The sequence below is a fragment of the Periophthalmus magnuspinnatus genome, chromosome 21, assembly GCF_009829125.3.
Source record: "Periophthalmus magnuspinnatus isolate fPerMag1 chromosome 21, fPerMag1.2.pri, whole genome shotgun sequence".
Classification (NCBI taxonomy): Eukaryota; Metazoa; Chordata; class Actinopteri; order Gobiiformes; family Gobiidae; genus Periophthalmus; species Periophthalmus magnuspinnatus.
In genome coordinates, this window is record NC_047146.1 from 14,325,393 (window position 1) to 14,341,916 (window position 16,524).

The 16,524-nt window shown below is 39.0% G+C and overlaps 1 protein-coding gene across 3 annotated transcripts; it reads left to right on the forward strand.

Annotated features, from left to right (window-relative positions):
• The first annotated feature begins 1,435 nt into the window (after positions 1 to 1,435).
• xirp2b (xin actin binding repeat containing 2b) lies at positions 1,436 to 15,972 on the forward strand. 3 transcript variants are annotated; one of them, XM_033986851.2, is made up of 9 exons: positions 1,436 to 1,577; positions 3,103 to 3,256; positions 3,915 to 4,043; positions 4,503 to 4,586; positions 4,676 to 4,733; positions 4,808 to 4,896; positions 5,049 to 14,166; positions 14,545 to 14,675; positions 14,762 to 15,972. In XM_033986851.2, the coding sequence occupies exons 2-8, from the start codon at positions 3,212 to 3,214 to the stop codon at positions 14,634 to 14,636; spliced, it is 9,615 nt and encodes a 3,204-aa protein (XP_033842742.1). In that variant the 5' UTR covers positions 1,436 to 1,577; positions 3,103 to 3,211; the 3' UTR covers positions 14,637 to 14,675; positions 14,762 to 15,972. The 3 variants fall into 3 exon arrangements, with proteins under 3 accessions (XP_033842742.1, XP_055086805.1, XP_055086806.1); XM_055230830.1 differs by lacking the exon at positions 3,915 to 4,043; XM_055230831.1 differs by lacking the exons at positions 3,103 to 3,256; positions 3,915 to 4,043 and having other exon boundaries at positions 1,450 to 1,577.
• The last annotated feature ends 552 nt before the right edge of the window (positions 15,973 to 16,524 follow it).

Below are 16,524 nucleotides of genomic sequence, written 5' to 3' on the forward strand. Positions count from 1 at the left end.
TGAACACCTCCAATTGTCTGTGTGGTCCAGTGAGACAAAAAGAATGGCATTTCCCCCCTCTTCTTGCCTCTTTGTCCTGTGTGTGGCTTAACTGTGCTACGGATCACAGGCGCTGAACAAAGGAGAGATTCATGAAAAGAACATGAGATCTCGCAATACTGTCCTGTCATTTTAATACTCTTGCAAAAAGGGCTAGAATTAATAAGACATTGTGATTACATTTCATAAGCTGTTGTCTGTAAAAACAAGAATTTGAAAAAAAACCCAACAAAACCATTCTACAGCCATAAACACATTATACGATTGTTTTTTATAGATTTAAGATAATTTTATGGCCTGATGATGAATTTAAACAGCTTTAACTATGTTTTACGCTGACGAGTTTTGGAAAGATATTTAATTGCAATCTTTTAGACAAGCATTGTAATTTCACATTTTAAACACTGCAAACTACCGTAATACAAAAACCGCTTACATTTCAGAACTTGTTTATTACATGTTTGTTATTAGATTATATTTAGTTTTATAATATATAAATAATCGCTCTCTTTGCAATTTGCTAACTGGAACCATTCAAATTTTGATATGATTGCGATATATGGTATTTTTCTTAATGGGTGCTTTTAACAAAACAATGGTAATGCATAAAAAATAAAGAAAATGTAGGAGTAAGAAGTAGGAATTGATAACAACTATAGTATGACAAGCAAAATCTGACAAGCAAATCACATTTTATTACAAGTACAGTAAAAGAATCCCATACATTCTGATGAGAATTCTGGATTCTCTGGCCATTTGCTCATATGTTGGTATGGGTTACACTGGAAGATGCCTGTAGCCATGTCTAAGCGACCACACCGGAGCAAGTCCACCTCATACCAAAGTCAGGCTGGCGCCGCAGTCTCCTGCCGGCCTACGGCATGAGCTGGCTAGCGCTGCCACACTTAGGGGTGTCTCGTATTTATGGCCCTTTTGACCCCCGCCCCTTAACAAAGAGCATTACATCACTAACCCTGTTTCAGATCAACTGCAGAGCACACTGCATGGCCGGTGCTTCTCATTATCATTTACTGTCACCAGAATTTGCACCTGTTTGCCATTCACTTTGCACTGTAGGGAGATTGCGAGGAGCAAGAGATAATGGGATTCTCCAGTTTGTTGTGGATGTGTGGTCATGATTGGGCATATCATGACAGGCAGTAACAGCTGTTGTAGAGTGCAGCCACCATGATAGAAACTGTGATGATGAAACCTGGCTGACCTGATTTATTAGTACACCAGGGCCTGTGAGAGTTACAGGAAGTGTATCCATATAGATTTTTTGGGGACTTGTCATAAGAGGCACAGAGGCCTAACTCCCCCCCCCAGACCAGACCTTTCCTCTGAAAGTGGGCGGAGGGTCTAAAATAAAATCAGCTGTCACTGTCTGCTCTTTGGACAGAGGTGAAAACATAGGAGCTGGTCTCCACGACTGACTGGGATTTGCTATTGGTTTGGATAGACCCGGCAGGCCGGGGGTGCAGTGGCCACAGTGTGGGATTCTACTGAACTTTTATCATCGCTTATCTACTGAACCGGTAGGTTATTATACCACTTTTGAGCTGTATCGGCTGGATTATTTCCAAAGTCATAAGAAAGTGTTAATGCGCTTAATGTGAAATCATTGACATTATACATACTATTATACATCACGTGACTTGCGCATCAAAGTGACATAAAATGCTCACTAAAGATTCGATAACAAGGCAAAAGGAACATTGTACAATAATTTAACAAGTATTTTTAGAATAAATCCACCGTATTCAACATCAGAAGTGCGAAAAAACTGTGTGGCTAACCTATAAACCATAATAACCTAGTTCATCAAATGCAAAGCCCGACCTTCTTAGTTAACTACATTTCATGAAGAAACACGACCCTTCGAGGTTCAGTTTAAAATAGGTGTGATTTATTTTTGCATGAACATGGCGCCTAGATTACTTCACTTTCTTGTTATTTGAGCTTGCACCTCAATGGAACGTGTCATGAGATATCACCTCACACTGTTGACAGATTTTGGGTTTTTTAAAATTAGGTCTTTTATGAGAGACCTACCGATGGAAAAAAAAGGAAAAGTATAGATAAAAAATAAACTAAAATATGTTAGATTCTCTCTAATGCATGGCTATTGCTTCAAGCATCAGTCTAGTTCTTTCCTTCAGTGTTTGAATTAAGCTGAATTTGTATATATTGTAATTTAATGTTACTGTTTTGTTATTGTGTAAATGTAAATTGCTTAATGGTTAAAAGGTCTCTCTTGAAAATAAGATATTAAGTCTCAAGAGGTTAACCTATATAAATAAAGGATTAATAATAATAAATCAACAACAGGCTGGATATAGTGTTTTACTCAAAGGTTTTTACATTGTGTATTTTACATTGTTATTGCTATTATATTGTTTTTGAACAAATTATGAACATGGTCAACATGGAAAACCTATGTTATAGGTACGAGTCTCATTGAGGCTTAGTCAGTAGAGCCTGCCATACCTTTTCTGAATCAACAGGGGGAAGCCCTTACCACAGTGAACTTCAGGAGAAAGCCATAGTTCCAATCCACTTCAAGCTAAACTCTGGCAATGAGGGGGTACCAAAAGATACAATTTCTCTCTATTGTGCACTGAAGTGACTACATTTTTAATGTGATATTAATATATTTTGGAAATATATTTTTATTAGATAAGTTGATTGAAGACAGTATATTGATAAAATTGCCTTTTCTGTTTCTAAACCATGTTTTACAAACAGGGCTATAATTATTTTCTGTCAAGCCGTGATGACAGCAGTGGCAGATTCACATACTATACATGTCATGAAAACTGTAAACCACTGACTGCACTGCCAAATATAGCGGCATTCTGAAACAGATACAAATGTAATATTCTTCAAATATATTTACAATACTATAGAGGTAAAGCACCATTATTCTGACCCTTTGTCTAGATTATATAGTACAAAACCACTACCGGTATATGGGGACAGTTAAATCAAGTAGTCTTGTAGTACACTGCTGTTCATCAATACAAGTGTATGAGTCATACTTTCATTGTCTATGTCACATAGCTGCTGGCAGCAAAAGTCTCACCAGGGCAAAAAAAGAAAGAAACGTAACCAGAGGAACCGGATTCACTCTGAAAACTCAAAGGTCGTCCCACTGACCAACTGTGTGGCCATGTACCAAGCAGCTGTCTCCAAGCGAGCAGACAACACCAGCGGGGTACTGAGCATGGAACTGACAGCTACTGCAGCTATTGTAGCTAAAGTGCTTATGCTGAAATAGTGGATGGATATCTAAACTTCTGCCTATGCACATAAATTGTTACGCTGATGAAAAATGGAGATGCTGTTTTCAACTAGGACCCAAACTGTGTGGAGTCTATGGGCTTTGGCAGGATTTAGAAATTAATAGTCTTGTAGTGTCACAGCAACTGCACTCAAACTGCATGTGTCAAGAGTTAGTGTAAAATATAGAGTTCCCGGTGCCACCATTGTTGCAGTGTATGTTGTATGAGTAGAGGGATGACAGCTTTGCAGTTTGACAAATGATAGTCAGAAGGTTGGGATACATATAGAGTGTATGTAAAAATAGAAAAAGATGTAAGACATACTGTACTTCAAACAAGACAGTGTACTGGGTAATGACATTACCTATTATTTTAAAAGCCTCATTTAATGGTTTATTATACCACTATGTGCAGTAAAAATGTGCTTTTCTATGAAGAGCAAGGACATGAAGTGCATACAGCATCAGTTAGATGGCATTTCCAAGGTGCATGTGCTTCATGCCAACTAAACAGAAGAGCCCTTTTATACATCAGTTTGATTCCAGGTTATGAAGAAGTGGAGGCCACTAATGGTATTTCCTGCTTCATTAGGTCATGGAGGAATCAGAGGTCTGTTCCCTGCCTGGGGGAATAGCCAGTGTGAGAAGACAATTTGAAACTCAAGAAATTGCATCATCACACAGTGTTACACAGTTTCATTTTCAACACAGAACAGTACAGGTATTATATTATATTATATATTGCACTAGGGTTATTGAGAATTTGCAGAATTTGTAAAATATATCTGATGCATCTTGTGTGGCATGTGCTTTCATCACCATCATGACAAGAAAAATCTTGTTGCCTTTTTCATTGTAAACAAAGATTTAATCATTTACAGTTTGCTGTAACAGAAAAGAGAACGGCTTGAAATAATTTTGATCCTTCTTGCCCCATCTGTGATACTCATTTTAAATTGTGATAAGGAATGTCGTCCTGCATCTTCTCTGCATGTGATTTTGTTGTGAATTTTATTTTAGGAACAGAAGGAATAATTAATTGTAGTAAACTCACATCAGACTATGGCCAGGAGGAGCCCTAGTGGGACAATTGGACTAATCAGTGTAGATGTGCCAGAGTGTGCATGCGGCGTGCACATTTGTCAACAGTGTTTGAAACCTGCTGTCTGCCTCATCACAGGAAATGTCTAACTCTGAAGTGACGGTGTCAAGCAGCAGGCAGGTCCTCCCAGGCAGTCAACTAAATCACAACCACGAAAATATGGTATTGTCTCATTCTGTGTGTGTTATTATATTGCCAACTTTGGGACTAATTAATGAACTAAATCTTTTTGTCTCGATCTCTAAATACAGGTCTCTTACAGTGGCAGTACCTTGGCTTCCAGTTATGAAAACCACGAAAATGAGACAGGTAAGTAATGAAATCTATATTTAGTTTAACAGTTTCATCCTGTCATTTACTTAACTGTCCTTGTTAACATCTAGATGAAGAATTTCCAAGATACACAACCAAAGAGCTGAGAGATCACTTTGAGAAAACAATAGAGGAGGCCGCACCCCACAAACCAGTAAAGGTACATTATAAATATATAAATTCACACATTTCCATTAGATTTTATAAAGTCTAAAATAATTGTATATTTAAGTTGTATACTGTATTACTGGGATATGAAGTGTATTTATACAGATTCATCTAGAAATATGAATTTTCTTTGTCTTTCAAAAGATTACCCGTGATATCAATCGGTCTAAGTGGGCTTCAAACATGACACAAAACAACACATTGTCCAGTGGAGTGTTTGAAACAACTACAGCAGCATTGGAGGACACTGGAGCAGCAATGATGGATTATGATGATTTTCCACCCCCACCAGCTGAAGACTCCGACTATCTCCCACCCCCACCTCCAGACTTATTGCAAATGCCACCAGAGAATCACGATATGACAGTATGCCATTATGGTCCAGAGCCTGAAGAACCAGTACAACCTTCCAAGTGCCCCATCAGCAGAGAGGCTTACTTCAAACAGAGGAGCAAGAGTGAGCTCAAACGCCTCTACAAGCACATTCATCCCGAGGTTCGGAAAAACATTGAGAAGGAGCGCTTCACTGACATCAGTGAAAGTGAAACTGTTCAGGTACAAAACCAAGAGTTCTCCCATGAAGAAGATGGTGAGGAAATTAACCAAGAAGAAGAGGGTGAATGGGAAGAGATTCTGCCAGGTGATGTACAGTCAATGCGCTGGATGTTTGAAAATAAACCCCTGGACACCATCAGGGATGAATCTCCAGATGAGGATGAAGACAACAGAAAGATAAGTCAACAGGAAGTCATTCTTGGAAAAGATGTCAGACGCACTGCTTGGATGTTTGAGAAAAAGCCCATGGATAAATCTGAATATAAAAATAAAGTGAATAAATTGGACAAAGGAGATGTGCGAGCTGCAGCATGGTTATTTGAAACAGAGACCATGGACAGCCTAAACAAGAGGCGAAAGGAAGAGGATTTAACAAAAGAAATTGTATTCACCGAGGAGGATGGAGATTCCACTATTTACATGATTGATAACAAGTATATGCAAACCTTAGGGCACACTGAGACAATCGATGAGAGCCACCTACTCATATTAAGGTCAGTATTGGAAGAAATTAATGGAGACATGAAAACTATCACCAGCACGTTTGACACACAGTTCAAGTGTGTCATCATGGGACAAGCCAGTGAGATTTTAGAAATAAAATCTGTACGCAAAATTGAGACAGAAATGGAAAACTCCATTGCCTCGCGATGGCTTTTTGACACCCAGCCACTAGACCTGACCAACACAGAATGCTCTACTTTCAAACTGGTGTGCAGTCTTTCAATGGAGGACAGCAATAAGGGCGACTGGGGAAGGTGGTTATTTGAAATAAAAACGCTCAGTTCTCTCACTGACCGGGAAAGCTCAAAACTAGAGAAGAAAGAAATAATTGGAGCGGATGTGCGCAAGCATTGCATGGTTTTTGAAACACAGCCTATGGATACTCTGAAAGATGATGCCAATGCTAAACCCCAGACAATTGAAGATATTATTGGTGGTAATGTCAAATCTGCAAGAAACTTTTTTGAAAGCAGCCCCCAAGTAGCTAGAAAAAATTGTGCGGAGGTGGGAAAACTGAAAAAGCGAATACTGAATGAAGAAGAAAAGGGGGATGTGAGACACCAAAAGTGGCGATTTGAGAGCCAGCCTCTAGAGCACATAGGAGAGGTGAGAAAAGAGGTTACTCGCACTGTAAATGTTGAAAATGACCTGACACAGGAGGATGGAACAAGTTATAGGGCCGATGTACGCAAGAACTGTTGGGTTTTTGAGACGCAGCCAATGGATCGTTTAAAGGATGATTCAAATAGTCGCCCCTTAACAAAAGAGGAAATTATTGCTGGTAATGTGAAATCAGCAAGACATTATTTTGAAACAGGTCCAACAGAGGAGATAAAGGAACTTGCTGAGGTTGGAAAACTGAAAAAATCGGTGCCTCTTGAGGAAGAAAAAGGTGATGTGCGCCATCAGAAATGGAGGTTTGAGAGCCAACCATTGGAACAAATTAGAGAGGAAAAGAAAGAGGTTGTTCGTACAATTGACATGGAGGAAATTGATAAAGTAGATGTGTCAAACTACAAAAACATTTTTGAAAGTACTGAAATAAACCAAAGGATTGATGAATCACAAAGGATATTAATTGAAGGGGTCAAATCTGGATCTGTGAAATCAAATAAAACATTATTTGAATCAACTCCTCTTTATGCCATGCAGGACAGCTCGGGACATTTTCATGAGGTAAAAACAGTGCGACGAGAAGAAGTTGTTAAAGGAGATGTAACAACATGCAAATGGATGTTTGAAACACGCCCGATAGACCAATTTGATGAAAGTATCAGTACATACCAAATTATCAAGGGGATTTCCAAGCAAGAAATTGAGTCAGGTGATGTTAAAACTGCAAAATGGCTTTTTGAAACACAGCCACTGGACGCAATCAAATACTTCAGCAATATCGAGGATGAAGAGACAGTTGTATCCATAGAAAAAAATGATGTCATGAAAGGGGATGTGAAGACATGTAAGTGGTTATTTGAGACAAAGCCCATGGATATCCTGTATGAGAGAGCAGACCAAAAAAGTGAATGTGAAACTGTGCCAAGAGGAGACGTAAAAACATGCACATGGCTTTTTGAGACCCAAGCACTTGATACCATCCACGATGAGACAGAGACATTTATGAAAACACGCACTGTGGATCAAGAGGAAATTACAGGGAAAGACGTTAGAACAGCCTGTTTTCTATTTGAGACTGAGAATCTTGAAAACCTAACAGGGGAGGAGGCTAACTCCTTTAAACGCATTACCGAGATTGACATTGCATCAGGGGATGTCTCAAGGATGAAATACATATTTGAAAATCAAACATCTGACATAATGACCTCTACCTCAGACGAAGCCAGGCAAAAGTTGAAGAGGGTTCAGACTGAGGATATCCAAAAAGGAAATGTGGTGAACTGCAGGTGGCTTTTTGAAAACCAATCAATAGATATGATACATGACAATGAGGAAGAACACATTAGTAACCGCACAGTTTATGACATACAAGGAGGCAATGTTAATCAGGGTCGCTTTATTTTTGAAACATGCTCCTTGGATAAAATTCATGAAGTTTCAGACAGTGAGACTGAGGAAATTAAAAAGCGAAAAATTGTCTGTGACGAAGAAGAAAAGGGTGATGTGAGAAACTATACCATGATGTTTGAAACTCAGCCTCTTTATGCCATCAAGGACAAGGAAGGCCATTACCATGAGGTCACCACAGTTACAAGTGAAGAGGTCAAAAGTGGGGATGTGGTTGGAACCAGGTGGTTATTTGAAACAAAGCCTTTGGATGCCATAAAGGACACAGATGAAGTGTATATAATAAAGTCTGTCACACAACAAGATGTTCAAAAAGGGGATGTCACATCTGCCAAGTGGAAATTTGAAACACAACCTCTTGATAGGATCAGTGAAGAAAGGAAAGCTTTACTAAGAACAGTGGATGATATTCAAGGTGGAAATGTAAGAATGAATAAACATCGATTTGAGTCTGATAACTCATCAGAGACATCTGTCAAAACAGTTAATGTGAGTGAAATACAAAAAGGTGATGTAAGAACGGCAAAATGGAGATTTGAAACCCAATCTATTGACAAAATAAAAAGTATGAGTGCAGAAAATCTCATTGAAACTGTTAAAATGGAAGATATTGCCAAGGGAGATGTTAAGCAATCTGTGTGGCTCTTTGAGAAAAACCCTCTTGATCATATTAAAGAAGTTGATGAAACTACTGAAACCACTATAATTCATGAAGAAATCCCCAAAGCTGATGTAAGGACTACAACGTGGCTCTTTGAAACTACACCATTTGATGACTTTAATGAGTCAAAAGTAGAAAAGACTGAAATAATGGGTAAAAGCATTAAAGGAACCCTTGCTGAACTTTATAGTCAAAAGATGGTTAGATCCAAAGGAATACTGATTGAAGCCGACGAAATAGGTGATGTTAGGATGGCTAAGTACCAGCTGATGAATCAACAGGCTCCTGAAATTCAACGTGAAGACATCATCAGGGGAGATTTGCAGACAATCATGATGAACCTGTTGAATCAACAACAAAAAAGTGAGCGCCAAGTGGTGATAGACTCACAGGAGATGGGGAATATTAGTTCAACTGTGCAACAATTATTCAGCCAAGAGAAGCAGACTAGTGTAGAAAAAGAGGAAATTTTACGCGGTGACATTCAAGAAGCAATAAACAACCTTTTCCAAAAGGGTGGATCAGCAAAGCATGGAATACTAATCCAGGAAGATGAAAAGGGAGATGTACAAATGACATTATACTCCCTATTGAATAAACAGGACTCTGCCTCTGTTGAGAAAGAGGATATTGTTAGAGGAGATATAAGAAGTGCTCTCCAAAGATTGTCCAACCCAGATGGCCTAGATGAGTCTGTCAAGATAAAGGTAGATGACATTGAGAAGGGAAATGTCAACTTTTACTCCACATGCATCGAGTCAGGGGCTCTTGACTACCTTAAACAGCTCCATTCAGGCCCTGACGAGACTTCTTCTGACAAAGCGGAAAAAGAGCAGATTATTGGGGGTGATATCAAGGGAACAAAGCGTATCCTCAATCAAAGCCATGTAAATATTGAACGGACTGTAGAGGATGTTATACCTGGAGATGTTCACAATACAGTTAAGGTTTTCATGTCGGAACCAAGCTTCTCATTAGAAAAACTACAAAAAGAAGAAATAGTCAAAGGTGATTTAAGAGCTGCTTTGAACTCATTGTCTGAGTCAGCACATCAAACCATTGTTGTAGAGAAAGAGGAAGTAGTGAAAGGCAACATACCTAAAACTCTGCGCTGCCTTGAGAGGGCTCAGAGGCGCCAAAAAGAAGTGGAGAAGCCAGACATTGTTCCAGGTAACATTAGAGGAGCTCTAAGATCGCTGGAGAGGTCCACAACCAGCAAAGTTGAACCTGTTGTTGATGATTTGGTTGCTGGTGATGTCAAGGCCACTCTAAAGTCTCTCGAACGGGCAAAGCAAGCGGTAAAGGAGTTTGAGAAGGAGGAAATAGTAAGAGGTGACATTCATTTGGCAATGCAAAATCTACAAGATGCATCTTCTGAAAAGAGAATCTGCCAACAAGAAATTGATGTGCAGGGAGATGTGAGGGGAACAATTCAACTTTTTATGGAGGCCCCAAGTTCTCCAAGAATGCAGAGGAGAGCAAGCATTGAAGAAGAAATTAAGGGAGATGTCAAAATGTCTATTAAATCTCTATATGAGTCACAGGAAGAGCAGAACCAGATGGAAAAGGAAGAGGTGTTGAAAGGTGACGTCAAAGGCACTATAAAGTCATTGATGGAAAATGCCCAGCGCGAAACACCTAAAGTACAATACCGCAGAGTGCGAGTGAAGCAGAGCCCTCCAGTTAAAAATCTCAGCACTGATGCACAGAGAAATGTACAAAAGATTAAAACTGCTAACACAAGTCAAACAACAAAATCAGTTTCAGTTGAACATAAAACTATACAGCAAAATCACGGCATTAAAACTGTAAAGACAGAGTTCCGAAATTTGAATTCTTCCTCCAAGGGAATGATCAAATTGGATAAAACCAGAGTAAAAACAGATGTCTACATCTTGCAATCAAAAACACCAGAGCCTGATCTGCCCCTTCCCCCTCCACCCCCGCCCATGGTTGAGGCTGACCTCCTTCCACCTCCACCTTCACCAGCTGTTGAGTCTGACATTGATCACCTGCCTCCTCCGCCACCCCTACTTCCATCCGAACAGGACTTCCTCCCACCTCCCCCATCTCAACAGGAACTGGAGAGCATGCCAGCACCACCTTCCCCAGGAAAAGCCAAGAAGATGTCAGTGAAAAAGGTTAAAGGCCCTATTGTCCATCCAGTCCCAAAACTTGAACCTAAAGTTGAAGTCAGCAAAACACAACAAGTAGCAGTGACTTCGGGAAAAACTGTTGAGACAAGCCAATCATCAACAACAAAAACAATTCACGCTGAAATTCCTCCACTGTCAGAATCACCACAACCATTAAAGAAAGTTATTATTCCTGTAAGATTCACACCACCTCCATCCCCTCCGCCTTTCATGAGAGGTAAGATGAGTAAATTTAACACACCACTAATGCAAGCTGAAGATAAATTTCGCCGGCTACGGGAGGATAGTACACCTCCAACCACACCAACTCCTCCTCCATGTTACACACCTGATTTAATAACAACTGTTATTGAGCCACATTCTACAACTGATGCAGAGGTGGTTAGGAAAAATGCATCAGATATTACAAAGGAAAGTAATGAAAGATCTCACGAATCAGCAAAGCAGGTAGTCATTACAGATACAAAAAGCACTGCAGGCAATGAGAAAAATGTAACAAACATGATTATGTCTTCTGCAAAACAGCAAAGTGTATCTAATGAGAGTTCGAAGGTTGTGTCTGTTCAGAAGACATCATCAGTTTCTGTTGTTAAGCAACAGAAACACACCACATCAACACAGAAAGCAGTTTCTATTTCCTCAACTGAGGCTGTCAGAGCTGATACAAAACAGAAGCAAATTACAGAGGGAAAGATGGATACTAGCCAAAAAACAAAGGTCACATGTCAGAAAGAATCGGTTAAAACTGAGACTTTTGCAACTATACAGAAGGTTGATTCTAGTCAGTCACAAACAGCTGGAAAACAGATAGCAAGTAAAACAGAACCTGAATTAACAGACACAGCTCAGACCAAAAACACTAAAAAAGATATTTCAGATAAAACTCATAGAGTAATTTCTTCCCCTCAACTCGACAAGAAAAAGAAAACTGATAAATCTCCAACTAAAGGCCAAGAGAAGGATCAACCACAACAGACAGATAATGCATTAGATGGAAAATCAGGAAAAAGTCAACAAAAGGTCAAAAAGCCCATCAAGCAAGAAAAACAAATAGATACAACAACAAAAGAGAATAATAAACAGAATGTCTCTCATGTTGAGAGCAGCATGGCAGTGAAAAAAGTTGAGGTAAAAGTTGCCAGTGAATCTCAACAAAAGCTGGAGGAGAATAAAGTTAACGCCTCTCCAGTTCCAGCCTCTAGCAATATTGCCTCCATAACTACTCCTTCAGAAACTCAAACTCCACCAAAGAAGAAAAAGAAGTCCAAAAAGTCCAGAAGTGCAGTGCCGGCAGTTCAGACTAAAGATGTTTGCATTGAATCAAAAGCGGACGTTGCAGAGAGCAAAAAATCTACACAAATTCAGGAAAGTATAACCATTTCTCAGGTTCACACAAGTGTACAACGAGAAAAAATTGAAGTAAAGGAAAACGTTTCCACTGCATTAAGGAAAGAGCAAAAATTTATCCAAAGTCAAGTTAAAGAACCTGAAAAGAAACAAGAAATGCCAGTTTTGGAGTCGAGCACAAAGGAATCCCCAGAAGAGAGCAAAGTTGTCCCAATTACTATTGCAAACAAGGCTGAACAAAATGAAGCACTGAAGTCTGCAACAGGAGTGGTGAAATCACGGCAGGAGCAGCTTCAAATGTTAATGTGTCATCTAACAGAGCTGCAAAAAGAAACGTGTAACATCAAATCTGTGAAAACTTTACTTGCTACAGTCCCTGATTGGCTCATTGGCCCTGAAAGAAAATCTGAACTGGAGCAATCTGTGAATAAAGGTGATACTACAGATTTACTTTCTCATGTAAAAATAATAGCTGAGAGTTATCTTATGAAACTGGATGATAATGAGGCAATGGAAAAGCATGAATGTGAGCTGGTTTCTGAAAAACTTGCCTCAAGTGGAGCATCACAGAGAATATCTAAAATTAGTATAGGCTCCTCTAAAATTGAAACCCAAATAACAACTAGGACTGAGAAAAGAAAAGAGGATGTAACTCAATGTAAATCTTTGGACCTTCGAGCACCCTCACCATCACTGAGAATGCGGCCACCATCACCAACATTTATTACTATAGAATCAACACAGAGAACTGCCTCTCCACAGAGAGTCACCCCTTCTCCAACTCCACAGCACAGGCCACTCACACCTCCAACACCACCTCCACGCAGGTCTGACACTCCAACATCTCGTCTAACAAGAATCACACCTTCTCCCACCTTTGACAGAGCGGAAAATCTTGCCAGACTAAAAGACACAACAGCCAAGCTCTCGCGTGGCGTAACCCCGCCACCAATATTAACATCCCAAATAACAGAAAAGAAATCTGAGATTGTAGAATCCCCTGCATCTTTTCATCGGCAAATCAAAATTGAGAGTCAGGCTATGGAAACTAAAACATTCACAACTGAGGAAAAAGATTTAACAAAACAAATTGAGGAAATGCTTTTGAGTGATATCTGTAGTGCAGCTGGCACTCACCTACCTGACCCAGAAGATGAGGAGATCTCTGAGTTGACCTTTGCGTCGGTTCGAGAAAAGATGGAGTTTTTTGAAGAGGCTCAAAAGGCAGAAATGAATAAAACCTATGTGCGTAAAGAGCCAATTTCTATTCCTGAGCGTTTAGGGCCTGATATGGAAGAGGAGTGTGTGGTCGAGGTTAAAGAAAAAGAACAAATTGAGCTTCCCCAGGCGGACCTTTCAAGTCTTGTAAACAAATTTGAATCCCAGGATGAGAAAGCATATGCAGATAAAAAAGAGCCTATTCTTCTTGCTGAGAGGCTTCACAATGATGCTGATAACACTGACAAAAACAAGGCAGAACAGGAAATGCCAAATTTTGACATTCAGGCTATTAAAAATGTTTTTGAACTGGGTGAGCAAAGTTTCTTATTCAAAGATGAGAAAAAGGAGCAGGAGGAGTCTGTGTCAAGGCTGATGGAAACCGCAACAGACACTTCAAACAGGAAAAGCCCTCACGAAAAAAAGCCAACCGCAGAACAGAGCAGCCCCCTACCTCTTCGAAAGAATCAAGTGGAAACTGTGCCAGCTGAGCCATCGGGATTTACTGAAACTAAAACATTTACAGAAAATTTCTCAAATGTGGATGAACTTGGTAACAAGGTCACTGGAACACTGACATCTGTCACACAGCACTCAGAGAGTACCCAGCAGGTGCCTTTCTCCTATGCTGATGCAGTTAAACGAAAGGCGGCGAGGCGAACAGAAACATATGATGAGGAAGCCACTGAGAACCTGCTGAGAAATTTCCACAAAACATGGACAGAGAGTGAGACAGTTTTCAAGAGTCTTGGCTACACCGTTTCTTCTGAGACCTCACAAGTTCTGTCGGAACATACTGGTAAATGTCCAGCATGTGTCAGACTGGCATGGACGTGAACTAATGGCCTTGGTTTATGTATGGATATTATTCTAATGCCTAAGTTGTGATATGTCATTAACGCATTAACGCAATTACAGCGAAACGCAACGCATTACAGCGGAATGATAACATATTTATTGATAGTCTATAATGTGACAAAAATTACTTCCAATTCCCAATTCAGAAACGCATGGGAGGCCATTTTTAAGTAGACTTTAATTTTGTGTCATATGTGTGACTTGCAAATATACTTTTGATTCTAGTTATAAATTGTGATTTTTTTGCATCTACATCATGTTTGGAACAGGGGATGATAAATAAAAGACTTAATTAATAATTAAAGTGTTTTTTACACAGACTCGAGTTCCGAAGTCAGAGCTTTGCACGGTTTGCCGGAGGAGAGCTTATCCGATGGACGCCCTGATAGTAGACAAAAAAAAGTACCATAAATCCTGTTTCCGCTGTGAGCACTGTAGGAATAGATTGAGGTAATTTTGGCACACTTTTAAGACATATAGAATTACAACAACTGAATTTGTATTAAGTAAAATAATGTTTTTTCTTTTCTTTTTAGTGTGGGAAATTATGTATCACTCCACGGACACTTCTACTGTTTACATCATTACAAACAACTTCTGAAATCCAAAGGGAATTATGACAATGGACTTGTACAGGAATCTTCTGGTGGACCTATCCCCTCGGATGAATGGAGATATTCAACAGGCAGCCTAAGCTCAGTAGACAAGCACAAAACACGCAGTTATGAAAATCTAGATCAAAATAAACCGCAGGGCAATAAAATATCTGTTGTTTGGCCCCCTCAGGAAGACCACCCAAAGAAATCTTTTAAAATAGAAGATGACATTCAGTTAACTAAACCACAATGGCCCCCACCAGACAATGCCCCAGAGTCACCCACATTACAACACAGAAAAGCTGTTCCTAGAAGTGTCTTGTGAAGTTTTTTTTTTTTTTTATAGTCAAATAAACCCATGACAAAACAAATGATGCAAATATGAATTGTAAAGTACGGTGTTTTGATGATGGTATATAGTCAAGTGAGTTCAAAGGAAACATAGATGGGAACGTTGTAAGGATGTGGAAGGATCTTTGTATATACTTGTAAATGGTGTGGGAGTGAGAAGCAGGTTGAATAGTAAGTAGGATAGATGTGAAAGTGGACGTGTGAAAAGTTGTAAAAAAGTTGGCTGTAAAAATGAACAATCTACAAATGTCAATCCTAGTTGTATATGATTTGTTCTTCAGTCATAATTAATTTATATTACTTTCCCTATTACTGCAGAAAATGCAAGTAATTAGCTCAAAGCAAATGAAGCTGCAGTTCACAGTAGGTGGAATAAGATTTACTTGAATAATTTTTGGAATTCACAATCCTACTATTTCCCATTTCTGCATTTGTTAATCTTTATACAAATAAAGTCATAGTTATTTCATTTTATAGAAATGAGGCCAGTCTGGTGACTGTGCAGTTGTATTATTTTGTCAGGGCTTAATATTTTCTTTTCTTTTATAGCACCTGGTGTGCAGGCTTCTAAAAGGATCTTGGAATTATATTATATATAATATTGAAAGTATATACTTTAAGTGATAAATTGGTAATTTTGTTTGTTTTGGACATTTATATCCTATATTGAACAACAACTTTTTAAATGAAAAAATGTATTTTTTAGACTAGACTGTTTGTACAAGTTCCTGATTCTGTGATGCTGTCAGGCTGGTTCACATATTGCTGATCTAAGGGCAATAAAATGTATTAAAAGAGTTTGAGTGTTTTTTAATGCATGAAATGCATGCATTGTAGATGATAATGTTTGAAAGTTTGAAATACAGTATGTATGTATTTGAAATTAAATCTAAAATACTACCTCAAAAGAGAATAGCAAGAATGAAATCTTAACAGCTGGTCCACATTTTCAGAAATATTCTAATATTAAAAAAGGTACACATTCAAAAGTTTGGTAACCATTTGGTCAACTCAGCATACAGTAACATACAGTCAGTGTAATCTTCTGAAGTTATCCCCACCCTTGAGTGGATTTAAAGCTAAAACCACAGTAAGAGTGCTTCACAGATATTAAGAGCTCTGGGTAGAACAAGCTGTAAAGATGTTTTTAGTAACAGTTTCTAATAGCCAAATGTGGTTGCCTGTCCTCTCTTTACTCCTCTATTTGGACCTCCACGAGTTTTACTGTTGAAATTAAACCCCTATAAAAAGAAGGACTGCATTAGTCTAACCACATAATGAAATTGGAGTGTGACAGGGACAAAACAGCTGAGCTCAACTGTAAGAAATATACTACAGGTTTGGTTGTGTTT

Coding starts and splice junctions, on each gene's coding strand:
- xirp2b (XM_033986851.2), top strand. CDS start 3,212: ATGTACCAAGCAGCTGTCTCCAAGCGAGCAGACAACACCAGCGGG. Junction 4,044..4,502: donor TTCAACACAGAACAGTACAG/GTATTATATTAT, acceptor GCCTCATCACAG/GAAATGTCTAACTCTGAAGT. Junction 4,734..4,807: donor AAACCACGAAAATGAGACAG/GTAAGTAATGAA, acceptor GTTAACATCTAG/ATGAAGAATTTCCAAGATAC.